General features: G+C 43.8%; 1 protein-coding gene across 3 annotated transcripts in view; it reads right to left on the bottom strand.

Annotated features, from left to right (window-relative positions):
• LNX2 (ligand of numb-protein X 2) overlaps positions 1-15,094 on the bottom strand; it is an 858,121-nt gene that overhangs the window by 82,872 nt on the left and 760,155 nt on the right. For all 3 annotated transcript variants that reach the window (XM_069639047.1, XM_069639049.1, XM_069639048.1), the window contains 2 exons: positions 10,420-10,597; positions 9,857-10,085 (listed from right to left, as the gene is read on the bottom strand). In XM_069639047.1, coding sequence (XP_069495148.1) covers positions 9,857-10,085; positions 10,420-10,597 — 407 coding nt within the window. The remainder of the gene's footprint in view (positions 1-9,856; positions 10,086-10,419; positions 10,598-15,094) is intronic.

The raw sequence follows: 15,094 nt of genomic DNA, 5'->3' as shown, positions 1-15,094 counted from the left end.
GCCGGATGTTATCTAGCGAGGAGAAGCTGATTTTGTAACACATTTGTTTGGTTACTGAAATGTAATGCAATCTATCTGCATTAAGAAATTAATGTTTATATTTTATATTTGTTCTTGCCCCCACCCCTGTTATTATTGTGGCAATAAGCTCCGAGACTGTGGGCCATTACCTCCAAAGGTAATGCCCCCGGGGCCCATAGTTACAGGCCCAACCATAGCGAGGCCCTTAACGATGGTCATTGCTGTAGGTGGTAATGGCCCGCAGTCAAGGGGCTTATTGACATTAGTACCCCGGCCCGTTAGACCGGGGTACTAATGTTTTTCTTCCTCCCAGTTGCGAGGCACGTTGTGTTTCGCAGCTGGAAAAAAAAGTAAAAGAAAGTTTCAAAAAATGGCCACCGTGGACAGAAAAAGTTGTCAGTTTTCTCTTTCCGTGGCGGCCATAGTAAACAAAGAAAATGGCTGCCATGGAAGGGGAGAAGGGGAGAAGGGTAACCAAGACTACGTGTAGTCCCTTCTCCCCTTCCATGGCGCCATTGAAGCAAGTTGAAAAAAAAGTTTACAAAATTGGCAGCCACAGAACAGGAAGAAGGGACTACATGTAGTCCCTCCACTCTTTCCATGACGGCCTGTCGCAGATCGGGAGCGGACGCGCTGGGAACTGAAGTGTTCCCAGCGTGTCCGCTCTCGAAATGGACAAAAAAAAAGAAGGTAAGAAGGGTGGGAGGGCGTTAAGGGAATTGGGGGGAGGGGTTTGGGGGAGAAGACTTACCTGATTCCCCGGGAGGGGGAAGATAGTGGCTGCCGGTCATGAGGAGGCTCAGGGCAGCGGGATTACCATGTGTCTGGGAGGCCGTCACACCCCCATCGCCGGGTACTAATGTGACATATATGTGCTTTTTTATTAACTTTTTTTACCTTTAAAAAAAGGTTTATACTAGTCCTAAAGTGGCTGCTCTAAATTTATAATATGTTGGCGTCACCGGATTCGCAAAAACCTGAGTAGGTGATATTATACCCGAATCCTCTAATCATTGAGTTGAGGTGACTGATTTGGGCACTTTGTTTTAACATAGAACAGGTCCCCAATGATGAGAAACGAGGCTCAACAGAATCAAGTTCAGTTGGGCATATGGATGAAGCATGCACTAGAACAATCAATGTCACTTTAGGGACAAAGGGAGACAAAACTACAAAAGGCAAACAACTGAAATATGCATATTTAAGAATAGGTGAGAACCAGAGACAACTCAGCAAATCTTTTTTATAATGTATTACTCTTTGTTTACTAATGTTGGTTGATGATGGGACAGAAGTATCAGTTGCAACACAAAGTTCTAGTTTCCAATGTTGATCAATCAGCGGCGAGTGAGGCCTCCCTTTTATGGTAAACGCAGCAATTCCTGCATTTCCAAGGCCCGCTGGCCCTCAGGTCACCGCGGGAAATTGCCATTTACAATCAGTATGCAGTGATTTCAGCAATAATACACCACTAGTAATGTGCTCATAGTGATGGTGAAATGGGAAAAAGAAACAACAATTTAACCAACAGGACAGTTTGGTATCGTCAGGGGATCATTAAGAAACTGACTGTGTAAAATAATAATTTTTGGTATTTGGGGTTTAAACAACAAATATGAAGTTTGTTTGATATTCCACAGTAATAATGTATGTATCATTTCTTTTAAGTACATGTATGCAAGGTGTTGCTAGTTCTGGAAAAGATTCTGGGCTATGCTTATGTTGGAACTGTTGGGCTTCGGGGCTAGGTAGTCTTTGAGTTGTAGCCACTGAGCTTCTATCTGGGTCCACAACCAAAATACCGGGGTTATAGTGCCCAGGCCCACTAAGCGACACCTATGCATGCATGGAAACATGGACATTTGCAGACAAAGGACCCCTTTAAGAGGTGGGCGGTAATTCTGACGGAATTACTGCCAAACACATTTACCGTTACCGCCACTTTGTCCCCAAAATTTACCATGGGATTAGGATTGGGTTAACAGCGATGTCAGTTCCCATTTTTGGAATCATTAGGACTCGATGGGGATTTCGTCAGATTTACCTGCTGATTTATTTAGCTATGTGAAGGGTTCAATCCTGCACTTCACTGTGGAGGCCTGAATCTAACTCTGCTGGAAACACAATTTTTCCTGCACTGCCAAACTCATAATGAGGTTCAATATGCCAGCTCCTATTACTGTTTGCTTGTTTGTGTTTTTATTTGAAGAAACGCAGTCATATTAAAATAAAGAAGAGGATAATCCATTGTCAACTAAAATACATCTACCACTAATTAAAACAAATTTAATAAGAACAATGTAAATGTCCAGTTATTTTATATTGTGTTTTGCCTGCTTCAAAGTGCTCGGAATATTGGCAGACCAGGAACCAGAGGCACTGGTCAATATCATGACAGCGCGAGGAACACCCATTTCCTGATTCTCGGGTTGCAAGGAAGGACTTTGAAACTACCCTAAGTGGCTTTTATGCTTGAGATGTGGGTGAGAGTGAGCTCATGAACATGTCCCAACATCATCCTAATGTAGGGAAAGGGTGGGCCCTATAGTATTGACACTTTTGGGACCGGTGGCTAGCGCTCACTGATGCAAGACTCCTTGGATTCCTCTTGTTTGGATGCAAAAGTTGACTTTTGAAGAAACTTTAACTATGCTCACGACAAAGGGCTTTTTGCAAGACTGACTAGTGGGGATTAGACAACACTTTGTTTTTGTTATTGGAATGTTTCTACTTGTGGGAGAGAAGGGACACTATTGTTATTTTTTAAAAAATGTAGATCTTTGGCCGTGGACCCATAAACTTTGGATCACTCAAAATCATTTTCTTCATTGAATCAATTTCTTCAAGTACACAAATCAAAAAAAATATTTTTGAATAAAATCATGTTATACTAAATCACTTTGTAAAAATCTTGTTTAATTTAAACTGAATCTAAGGATGCGATACAACGTTCTGTGTACATAAGGAAAAGTGTGGGCATGGACAGGAATATTAAGGATGAACTGAATTTAAGGTCTTTATGACAAATTACTTGCAGAAATGTACAAAATATTCTGTGGGAGGGTAAGGCTTAGGTCACAGGGAATTATCAGATTCAAAAAGGACACTTTACTAGAACGAAGGTGGGGAGAGCGGCTACGGGAGGAGGGAATGCTAGATGACTACACACATCTGTTAATGGCTGCTGTAGCAGTAATTGAACAGTAAGAAAAAAGGACTCAGGAACGAAAAGGAGTGGATGGCACTATTGCCATTAGTCGTAATTATAAATGTATGTTGAATATTTTCTTGTGTTGTTTTCTTCTTTGTCTTTTATCATTTATCTAATAGCTTTTATTTGTGGAGTTATGGAACATAGCAAACAAGTTTTATATAATAAAATAATAATATCTGACTTAATTAGACAAATTGGTGTGTCACTTCTAGAATGCCCACCCATTACTTACATTAGCTTTATGCTAGGGATGTCCATGTACACTTATAGTCGGGTGATGGTGAGGAAACTGGGACACTCATACAACTATGATAGCCTAAAAGCAATAGGAGCATAGCATAAATGTTCAAAGAATGAACAGAAGGCAAGATGCAAAGCAGGAGATAAGAGCATAGCCAAAGGACAATGGAACAGAGAAAAGGAGCAATCATGAATGATCAGCTTGCAGGACAAGCCACCAGGAAAGAAAATAAGTTTGTTTGCTTTGTGAGTGTGACCAACACGTGACACTTTCAGAGATATCAGTCAATGTTAATTTTCACAGTGATCCGGCATGTCTATGTGTATGGTGAAGAAATCTAAAAAACACTATACAGCTCCTACTCTATGAGACACTTGGTTAATGATAGGTAGTGAACTGAGAAGGTGGCGATCACAAGACAGGATGGACTAAGAAAGCATCATGAAGCAGAGGGTGGCTGATAGGAAATCTATGAAAGGACTCAACAGAAAGCTGGACTTGACTTTGGAGTCAATGGCTGGGACAAGGGAAATGTATCATAGGCTGGAAATACAGGAACAAGAAATGCAAAAGAAATGATAAGGAAAGGGCAGAACAGCCATTAAATATTCTTCTACAGCAGTGCTCAGTTGTTGCATCCACGAGCTAGCACTACTGAGCTGTGAGCCCTACACTAGACTAAGAACTAAAACAAGGAATCAGTAAGAACTAGTGTCAGGCTGTAAATGGCCTCAAAGAACAGGGAGCAGGGATCTTGCAAGCAAACCTCAGACTGGCAACGGCATAAAAAATAAAGGGCAGAGATACAGCAGGTATCCTTAGACTGGAAAAAACATCAAAGAACAGAGGAACCTGCAAGCAGGCTGTAAATGTGAAGTGCAGTTGCTCTCCTAATCAGGAATAAATTAGATTTGGACAAATAAATAAACTGCGATAAGGTCAGCAAACATGTCTGGGAGGAACAGCATTTGCTAGAACACTGAGCTCTGGAGTCAGAGAGCGTACAAAGGAAGGAAGCCAATGGGTATAAGCAGTCTATATCGAGTAAGCTTCAGGCACTTAGGACTCCATCTCCTGAAAGTGACCTTTGAATGGCTTGAGGGAAGGCAATGCTGCAAAGACTGTCATAGATTATGTATTGGAGTTTGGTTCTCTAATCCATTAGGATATAGGTTTACAAGCACCAGGAGACTTGTAAAGTATGTGTGCATCACAGGCTGAAGGCAGGACCATGCACAGTCATTGAACGAGTAGATTATCCATGGTGTTAGAGATGGGAGGGCAACAAGGATCATAATGCACCTTTTTGAAAATGTTGGATTCTGAAATGGAACCAATTCCAGAATCCCTCCTGGAGGGTTGTAGATCCATGAACAATTCAAGAGCGTAACAGGCTGATCAGAGGACCCTGCAGGGCCCTCACAAGCAACCCCTGGTGTTAAGATGATAGCATCAAGACAAGATATAACTAGGGAGCTGGTCTCTGCATGGTCCAATCCACTAAATAATAAATTAAAGCGATTGATACCATATCAGTTTGTTGCTAGGGCTTGGAACATTCAGAGGCAGTCAGTGCAGACAATCTCCCGATCCTCTTCTTTGGTTTCTCAGCACTGGAAACAATGCTCGTCTTGGATATAACAAGCCTCTGGAAAAAAACAAGTCTATTAGCCGCACTCTCTGTGCCATCGTTCTTGTGACCAGACTCATGATTTAGTAATAGCCATGTTCTGTGTTAGCCAGATGTTGAAGATAGCTTGCTGGAGTACTTGAACTTATCCCAATGCACAGGGATCGTTATTATGAAGGAAGCCTGGTATAAGGCTGCATCTGCAACTTAAGGCCTACTCTGGTAGAATTTTCCCTTGCAGGAACCTTGATCTGAAGCCTGCTAGATTTTGTTTTTCTACTTCTATGACCTTGACAGAATGAGAATCCATGGTTTAAGGCAACAATCACTTGCCCCATTGTCAAGATGAATGTCTGGACAAATAATCACCTTAAAAAATAAACATCACTCACCTTCGAGGATTGCCAGAGGAAATTCCAGGTACCGGAAACCGAGAGGTTTCACTACGGCCAGCTCCGCCATTGGTTGTCACATGACTCAATGAGAATACTCAGGCACAGAGAACTGACAGCACTGGAGCTCACGCTAACGACAACCCCACCCAGGGGGATGATTTCCACCCTGTACAGGCTGCTGGACAGGGCAGACCCCGACTCTAAGGAGCCCTACATGACACGGTGGGAGAGAGATCTAGGCCGAGAACTAGACAGGACCAACTGGGAGCGCATCTGGAGAAGAACCCACAAGACCTCTAAATGCGTAACAAACAAAGAGGGAGCCATTAAGGTCTGTTACAGGTGGTACATGACACCAGAAATCCTTCACAAATGAAACCCTGCTATCCCGCCACACTGTTGGAGGGGCTGCATGGACATAGGAACGTTGTTCCACCGCCCCTGGGAATGCCCGAAGGCAGAGAAGTTCTGGAGGGAGGTCCTGGAGCAAATCTGACAGATCACAGGTCTATCAATACCGTGGTACCCCAGGATTGTCCTACTGGGAGACACGGGAGAAGGACAGTTCCCGATGACCCGCAACCTGGCGGACCTTTGCACACACCTACTGACCGCAGCCAAGATTTCAATCGCCAAGCTGTGGAAACTTCAGGAAGGCCCAGCAATCCCTGTGTGGTGGGTCAAATGCTGGGACATCACCGCAGCGGAGAAAAGTACCGTCATCCGCCTGGGTAACCAAAACAAGTTCCACAGCACCTGGGGCCCATTCCTGGACTTTGTGGAAATATTACCGGGAGTGGCCAGACAACCTCCAGCGCTCCGCTGGGTAACCAAAATGGACTAACATCCTAGCGGCCCCCTGGACCGGCGCACATGGATACCTACCCTATCGCAACCACAGCACCCATACCCAGTAACTTCGATCTGAGACTGATGCGACACCTCCCCCGGACCACCCCAAACTCACTACCCATTGTTTTCCATCCTTTCGTTTGTCTTTTTGTTCTTTTTACCTCAGTTGAGGCATGTTTTCTTTTTCCTGTTCACTTTGTTTCACTTAAAAGCATGCCACAAAGAATAATGAAGCCTCTGTTGTTTATAAATGGCAATAAAATGTTACATTGAAAAAAAAATAAACATCACCTGGACTGTTAAGTGGAGGTAAAGGAAAAAGTTGTGCGGTACCCCCGGTGGTATTACCACCAGGGCTATTAGTGTTACTGCCACACCCCGACGCTATTAGCACCGGATCACGGGTTTGGTGGAACAGTAAGTCCCCATTCCCCATTGGGCCCATTCGGGAATTCCCCATACCCCATTGGGCCCAATGGGGAATTATCGGTGCTATTACCGCCGGCGTAATTTACGCAGCAGTAATAGCACTGAAAATCGGCAAAATCGCGGCAGATTTGCCCCCAGCTCAGAGCTGGGGGTCAATCCTGCCAAACCTGTGATTTGGCGGAGCCTTAAATGTGGCAGTAATAGCGTTACCGCCACATTTAAGGGTTAACGCCAAACTCGTGATGAGGCAGAATGTGTTTCAGCTTTGGTAATGGACATTTTCATAGATAACATCTCTTAAAACCAGTTGCCAATCTTAAAAATGCAAGCCAGTAGCCAAGTGTGGAAGTTGATTGTTAAAAACCATTTGGTGAAACTGCAAGCAGAGCAAGACGTGTCCAGTCGTGAACTGCAGAATGGACTGAGGTGCTGAAAGCATAGATTAGAGCCCAAAGGGGGCCCATACACAAAAGGCAAGGAATGTTTCGGGTATGCTGTGTTGCAGCTACAACATCCCATGAATCTGGAGGTAGAGAAACTAGACTTGCCAGTATGATATAATTTGTGGGAAGGATAGTCGCAGTTTGCTAGTTCATGGGCAGTTTTACAGCCATTTGAAACTCAGGCTAGAAGTCTTCTGTAGATATCATGCATCTTCCAACCTGACTGAGGCAAGGAGTGTTTACATCCCAATGACAAAAATGTACGCTGCCACAATCTACATAACGGGAAGGCATTTACGCAATATAAATATATATTAATATTTCCCTAGATGGGTACATTTTACGAAACATATATTATCTTTTTTTTTATTGAAAAGGAACTGAGCCAGGAAGAAGCCCCAGAGACTCTGTGAAACATGTTGGCTGCATTTGTTCTGCTGTTCATTGTTGCAACAAATTTGTGTTTATTTCAACAGGGATGTCAGAAATGACTTAAAATAACACACGTATAGATAGAACAAGCATTCCCTGGAAGGGTTCCTGTACAATAGTACAATATTGAGAACAAATGGTGAGCCAGTGAATGAGTTTGTGAACAAGTAAGGAGACAGAATTAAGAACAAATGGTGAGCCAGTGAATGAGTTTGTGAACAAGTAAGGACACAGACAAGGGACAAAACAAACAAATATATACAAGAAACAGGTGACTTAAAAGGTTATATTAACCTATGGGGCACGTTCTTCAGAAAGAAGTACTGTAAAAATATACAAAATTCATTATTACACAGCACTGGAGGGAGGGCTAGGTTCAGGTAGACAGGATGGGGGAAAGAGGAGCAGGTAAGTGAAGTTTAAGTCATCTCAGATTATGATGGGCAGCAGGTTCCAATGGAGCTGGTGAGCAGGTAGAAAAAACAGAAGGGAAAGAGGCACAGGGGCATGGGACATTGAGAGCATAGAAGGAGCGTAGGGAACGAGACAGTGAGTAGACCGAGATACAGTCAAACAGGTACTGATGAGCAAGGCCGTTGATACCTTTGTAGACTAGGAGAATATAAGTGAAAAGGGAATGGTTGTACATGGAGAACCAACCAGCATAGTGTCAGTAGGTAGAAGTAGGGGAGGAGCTGGGTAGGTTCTAGAAAGTGCAAGTTGAGGACTTTATCTAGTTGAAGGAACGAGTACAGAGCATGAGGGCAGAGATTAAAGTATTTGTAGAGTGGTAAGAAATTGATGAATTTTCCAAATATTGAGAAGCTTGATACTAGCAACAGATTTAGTGGTAGTGATGAATTGTTGTAGTCGGAGGTCGCTATCAAAGGGGAACCCAAGTGCGAGAGTGTTGAAAAGGCAAGAAAGTCAGGGAGGAAAGAAATAGGGGAGGGGTTGGTGTCAGAACCCAAGAGAAAGGTGACTTACATTTTATAAGAATTCAACATGAGGCAGCAGAGAGCCATCCAGTGACGCATTGCAGAGAAACAGTTGGCAATCCGTTCTGAGATGGCTGGGGTTAAGGTGGGGATAGAGGTAAAGATGTGAGTGTCTTTAAGCAGCCCTATGTGACTACATGTATTGGGGATTTACCAATTAAACAGGCACTTGTAATCTTCTGATAATACCGGCAGTGCTGGTATGGTATTACAATTTGCCGGTATCAAGGCAGTATTACCACCGGGATACAGGCAAACTCATAATGCCCCCCACCGTGTGTGCAGCAAATAGGTTGTGCAAGATATGATATGATATGATATGGCATTTGTAACGCGCCTATACACAAGTGTTTCAAGGCGCGACGAGGCAATGAGGGGGGAAACAAGGAGAAGACAGACAACGATCCTACTAGGCCAGGTGTCATTCAGATCACGCAAGTGCAGGGGTAGGGGGAAGGGAAAAGTGCAAGGGGAAGGGGAGGGGGAAGTGCAGTACAAGTAAGTAGAATAAAATAAATAAATAAATAGGGCCAGCTGGTGGAAAGTGCAAAGTATGTGCAGACAAGTGCTGGGAGGGGGGGGGGGCTGTAGGGATACAGAGACAGTCCCGCAGTGCAGAGGTTGCCAGGGAGGCAGTGCAAGTGGAGAGTGGCTGGGCCAGGACCGAGGTCGGTGAGAGTGGCCCAGTTGCAGATTCAGTGCAGTTTCAGTGAAGGATTTAGCAGGGGAGAGGGAGAGAGAAAGCAGAGGCAAAGAGGAAGGTTTTGAGGTGCTTCCGGATGGGTTGGACTGCGGAGGATGGGTGATAATTCGATAGGAAAGGTAGGGGAGAAGTAGTTGAGATTAGAAGGGGTGTGGGAGAGGTGATGGACAGAAAGAAATTGGTATCGTAAAGGGAGAGGAGGGCAAAGAGAATGTCACAAAGTTTAGAGATTTTAGAGGAAAAGTAGAGAGCAAATTAGCAGAGAGAACAGGCAAGGAATATTGGCTTATGAGGTGGAATGTGACAAGCAATTGTAATACCAGAAGCTGCTTAAACATGGCCACTGTATGCCTCCTCAAATGACATCAGAGGGCCACCCTTCTAGTGTTCTGAAATATTATGGCTGTTTCATAACGATGCAGCCAAAATGACACTTATGACTCAAAACTAAAATGGTGCAGCAGCAGGTCTGAAAAGATGAATTTCTCCTGGAAGTACCTGGGAAGCCCGAGCCACATGACCCATGGTGGTGACCAACTGGCATCATATTCATTTTCATTGACTGTGCTCATATCTTCAGTAAATGGAGATTGTTCTTCATGGATTTCCACCTCCAATGTTTTCAGAAGTACGACTGAAGAGGCAGCACTTGATTTCAGCACAGCCACTGCCTCGCTGTGACTCAGGTTGGTCAGTTCGATGCCATTTATGCTCAGAAGCACATCTCCTATGAAAGTAACAAACAAGATGAAAAAGAGCATGGTTGGAGACATTTTTGTTGTATTTGATTTATAAAAGGTGATGAGTATGTGGATAGTTGTCATTCTTCTTGTGGTTATTTCCACCAATGAATATTGCGTACAAGATCTAATGTTTTGTGGGTTTCAGTTTTCATATCTCCCTATAGCTAGGTTTTACCAGCCACCCTTAGCGGGACCCGCTAAAGGACCTCGGAATGCGGCGGTATGGGGTTAACGGCACCGGAATCCTTACCAGGCCCTTTGACATTAAAAGATTCAGCAATCCCAATCAAAAACACAGTTACCAAAATTCAATCTTACCTCGTTTGATTCTGCTGTCTCGTGCAAGGCATCCACGCGGCTGTACGCTGGTTACGAATATAGGCAGTTCACCACTTTTACTTCCTCTTCCCCCTGCTACAGTCATGCCAAGGGATTCCTGTAGCTCTTTCTTTACCGTGATCTGCTTTTCATGGCATGTAACACATTGAGAGAGGTCCTATGGGAATGCACCAGAAGCAATGGTTATCTCTGAAATGTTGCAATTGCTTACATTTAAATAAAATAGATGCTGAAGTGTAAATTATGAACTTGTTTGTGTCTGACTCTATATGTGTGAAAAATGAGGAAAAAGGAAGGAAACATATACTTATCTGTATGGCTTCATGCAAGAGTTGTTTTGCCCATTGTAAGATTTGACAGTCTTAAACTGAAAACCTGTTGCTGGATTCTTGCAACTTTTGAAACATTTCATGACGGCTTCATGAACTTTCGCTATCAACCTCTGACTCTACAGCATAACAGGGACATATAACCTGATTTACTCTTTTGGGAACGCTACGTTTTCATGGGGCGGTCACAACATGAACACCTGAGATGTCAAAGAGCACAGCTATACTCAGCAGAACCATCTACAGACCCTACCCGTCCTTTTTCCAGTGGATGGTGCTGCAGTCCAGCTTTGTTCCTCCATGGTATGGTCGAATATGGCTTGCCTGCATTGGCTTTCCAAAAGGTATGCCAAGACTGAGTCTGGTGAATGTGGCTAGGACGCCTGGCAGAATTCCACATTCAGAACCTTTGCCTGAGAAGGAGGCAGTGCAATTTGAATGTGTCAACCCTCACCAAATGGGTGAACTCTGACAGGTTTGAATAAATGCAGCCAGTGATTGCCCCCAACTCTCATATCACTTACCCATACATGGGGAGAGCGTGTTTCAGTACATGCTGATAGGCATAAGAAGCATACTCAAGAATCGAGTGAAGAAGCCAGGCTAAAGAAGCTGCAAGACTTTGAGACCTCCCGATGGAAAGGTTCTGCATAATTCCTAGGGGAACCGCACATCTGACCTTCCAGATCAAGACCAGGATAGGTTCTAATCTCCCTTGTTTTCAAGCTAGCTGAGGTAGACTTCCATCATACAAGGACCTTGACTGCATCGCTGAAGGCCATAGTATCATCACCAAAGCCATTTCCCATTTGGATTGGACGGCCTGACTCATCTCCCAGCAACAGTGATTGCTCTTGCAAGTTCTGAGGCCTGCCAGGAAATGTGTGTCTTCTTCATACCAGTGTAAATATATGGCAATCCTTCAGCCCTAAAGTGGGACTCCACCAGAGTTTAGGGATTGGTAACCTGTAACCATCATATTCCCTGACTCCAAAAGCATGAGCATAAGCATTTTATAGTTATATGCAGAAATCTTTGAGAACATGTATACAGAAGGCACCAACATAAAGATTTGATAGCTGGACCGGAGAACAACCAAGGGCTCCAGGCCATGAAGTACCAGCATTCCATTTGTTTGTTTCTGATCCAAACTCAGTTTCTTTTGCACATTTTTAATTTTGTGGCATCTGATCTTCAAGGGGGATAATCCAGAAACAGGACTGCGAGAAAAACCAATCTCAGGCTAGTGCCCTCAATTGCATAACCCAGTATTCAACCCATTCTAACAGCATTGGACATTATGACCTACCAGACCAATCAGCCACTGGGTTGCTAAATCGTTGCTTACTGGGGTAACCTAAAACAGAGGTTGAATTCAAATCCTGCGTCAGCATATGAAGTACTCCTATTATCACCTATGGACCTGAAAGACCCTTATCAGTTGTGAACGCATACTTGACCCTTGCCATAATGGTTAATGACTTGGGCATTTTTGGTGTATGACACAGTTCATTTATGCATGTATCAAATTCTGAGTGCATTTAATCTACATACAGTATTTAAAACCTACTCCTGTCTGGGCATCCTTTTTTATTCACTGTGATAACATGGCACAATGCAACTGGAACCACCCCACTCCATTCCTGAGAGAAAAATGTAACAGCTCAAAAACGGCAATTAATGGGTGAGCAAGAACTGCTGGAGGAGTCAAGTTTCTTAGGTCCATATAGGTATCTGGTGCTTTCTATAAAGCTTGGAGAAAGGTCCTGGCATCTGGTGGAAGGGGTAGAGATATGGTTACAGACCTAGGGCAACACATATCAGAGCAGATAAAAGCCCAGATCGTTCAAATTAGGGCACAAGCAAAACTATTGTATGAAGGATGGAATCTATTATAGGTGTTGTGGAAGCTGCCCTCAATGAAATGAAGAAGCAATGTAATTTCAGGAAACTGCAGCATGAGAGCAACATTAGTGGGCCTTTCTTCTAGAGAACATAAGGTAGTAAGAGAGGGGGTATTGCACAGCCTCACAGAAGGAAAAGCCTGGGGATTAAGATCTTGTAAGGTGGGAGACAAACTTGCTACTGATTCGATAAGCTTTTCGCCTGCAATCAGCAAACTTACCAGAATGTGATCAAACCTGTAAGCCCCCTCCTAAAACAAACAGAGCTGGGCGCCGAGAGGGATCTAGAGGAGGACTTGCTTAAAATGGATCAGCAACATCTGTCAGCAGCGCCGTTGGCGAAAGAGATGGATCAAAATAAAGAAGAACTGATAAAAGTAAAGCACAGTCTGTAACAACCATAACTGAGAAGTGAGAAAAATTCTGGCATTAAAAGGACTTAGTCAAAGGTGGAAGGACCACAAGAGTCTGTGCATGAGCCCAAATAGACAGTCTGGCCCTCCATACAAAGGAAGTGCTAAGGGGCGTTCCTCCTGACATCGCTTTGGAGCCTATACTAGAAACTCCAGGACCACTCACAAGTTTAGTAGAGTAGCTACATTAAGGAATATAGAGGATAGCATAAACTTGGTAAACAGGTTAAATGATGAGAACCTCTTTTCCCCAACTGAACTTTTAAGCCACACAAGCCTAAAACTCTTTACAGCTCTCTCGATAGGAATCATAAGGCAGAAATGTATTTGAGGGTGGGCTAATGCTTTGAGTAGATCAAGACACATGTCCAAGAGGTTGTCTTGGTCAGATGTCTTCTGGGAAATGACTTAGTAGAACTTGTGCTGTGATCTAGTCTCTGCCTCAAAGTCTAAAGTCTGCTCAGGGGTGCGAACCACCAGTAACAAAGACTAAACAAGGAGCACTGTTGATTCAAGGGGAGGCCCGGCCAGTTACCGATTGACCAGAGGGCCCACAGAATCACCTGCTCTTGCAAAAGGGAAATGTGTCTAGGGTGGGGCAGACTTCATAGAGTTCATTGAGGAAACATATAGAGTGTTCCACAGTCCATGCTGATGGTCAGTGCAGGTAGGCTGTGATCCATTCAAAAGGCAGAGATTCTGAATGCTTCAAAGTTTACTGAATATTTACTGTAAGGAAATGCTTCTTTATGCTGAGCATGAAGACCCATGTGCACACCAGAGGATGCTTACCCCGGAAAGCCAGGGATTAATTCTATTGCGGTTAAGGCACAAGATTCTTCTTGGAGCACCAATTCACTTGTGAAGCTGTGTCCCCAATTTCAGTGGCCTAGAATGGGTGTGAAAGTGAAGCATTATTACAGTATCTGTTCAGCGTCCAGTTGCCTGGGAAGTCTGATAAACAAAATAGCACCTGATACACTACTATTTAAGATGATAGAGATGAACATTGTTGGTCCCCTCCACCTGCATGCTCTTCAGGGAACTGGTACACATTAAAGGGTGTGGATCACACCACTTTGTTTTCTGGGACTCTGCCGCTGAAAAGTATCATTGCCCTGTAGCTGCAGAAGCACTCACTGATTGTTTCTTAAATTGGATTCCGCCAGGACATTGTTTCAGGCAATATATTAAACTTCATGTCTGCTTAAATTAAGGATATGGAACTAATGAGTGTTTGGGATAACCTGAATGTTTTCTACTTTTTAGCACTCCTAGACTAACACCCAGTTGGAGTGCTTTATAAACACCCTAAAAAGGTCTGATGGGTGCTGTAAGGGTGCAGAAGGAGGAGACTGACACACAGGTGGTATGCATATTGGCATAAACTTATTTCATCAAAATAAAGAGAAAACCTATCTCTCCCTAACACTACCTCAACTAAGGAACTAAGGATTCTGTCAGAGGGTCTAAGTAAATGAAAGGAGTCCACTGTCATGTGTCACAATGCCTACATCTCTCCCTCACACTTGTAACTATATTAAAGAAGTAGTGGATCTTCTTGGTCCAGAAGAATGGCTCCTTCCTTCTGGACAACGGATCATAGTTCAAATTGGTAGGTGGGAACTTTGCATGAGAGAATGACTCCCTTCACCAGGTCTCAGTTGCTTTCCAACATACAAAACAAAGTTCCAGCTTGTTGGGATGTGAAGTTCTCAGTTCAAACTAAAAAGGTAAAGTTCCAACTTAAACATCATTCCTTGTTGCCCATAGTTTTTTTTCACTATTGTGTTCCTAGAGAATGCCTCAGCTCTCTAGGTACCTTGATCTCCGTACTTTCACAGTGGCAGGGGAATGTCTCCGTCCCCGGGCCTTCCTTGTCTTTGCTTCATGGTACACAACACCAGGGGGCATGGCTTCTTCCCCTGATCTCTGTTGGCTTGTAGTTTCACCGTAGTAGGGGGAATATCTACCTTCCCCTGGACCTTCACAAGCTCTTTACCACAGT

This window comes from Ambystoma mexicanum, chromosome 7q (genome assembly GCF_040938575.1).
Source record: "Ambystoma mexicanum isolate Mex_15411 chromosome 7q, UKY_AmexF1_1, whole genome shotgun sequence".
In the NCBI taxonomy this organism is placed as follows: Eukaryota; Metazoa; Chordata; class Amphibia; order Caudata; family Ambystomatidae; genus Ambystoma; species Ambystoma mexicanum.
This window is presented reverse-complemented; position numbering and strand designations above follow the sequence as displayed.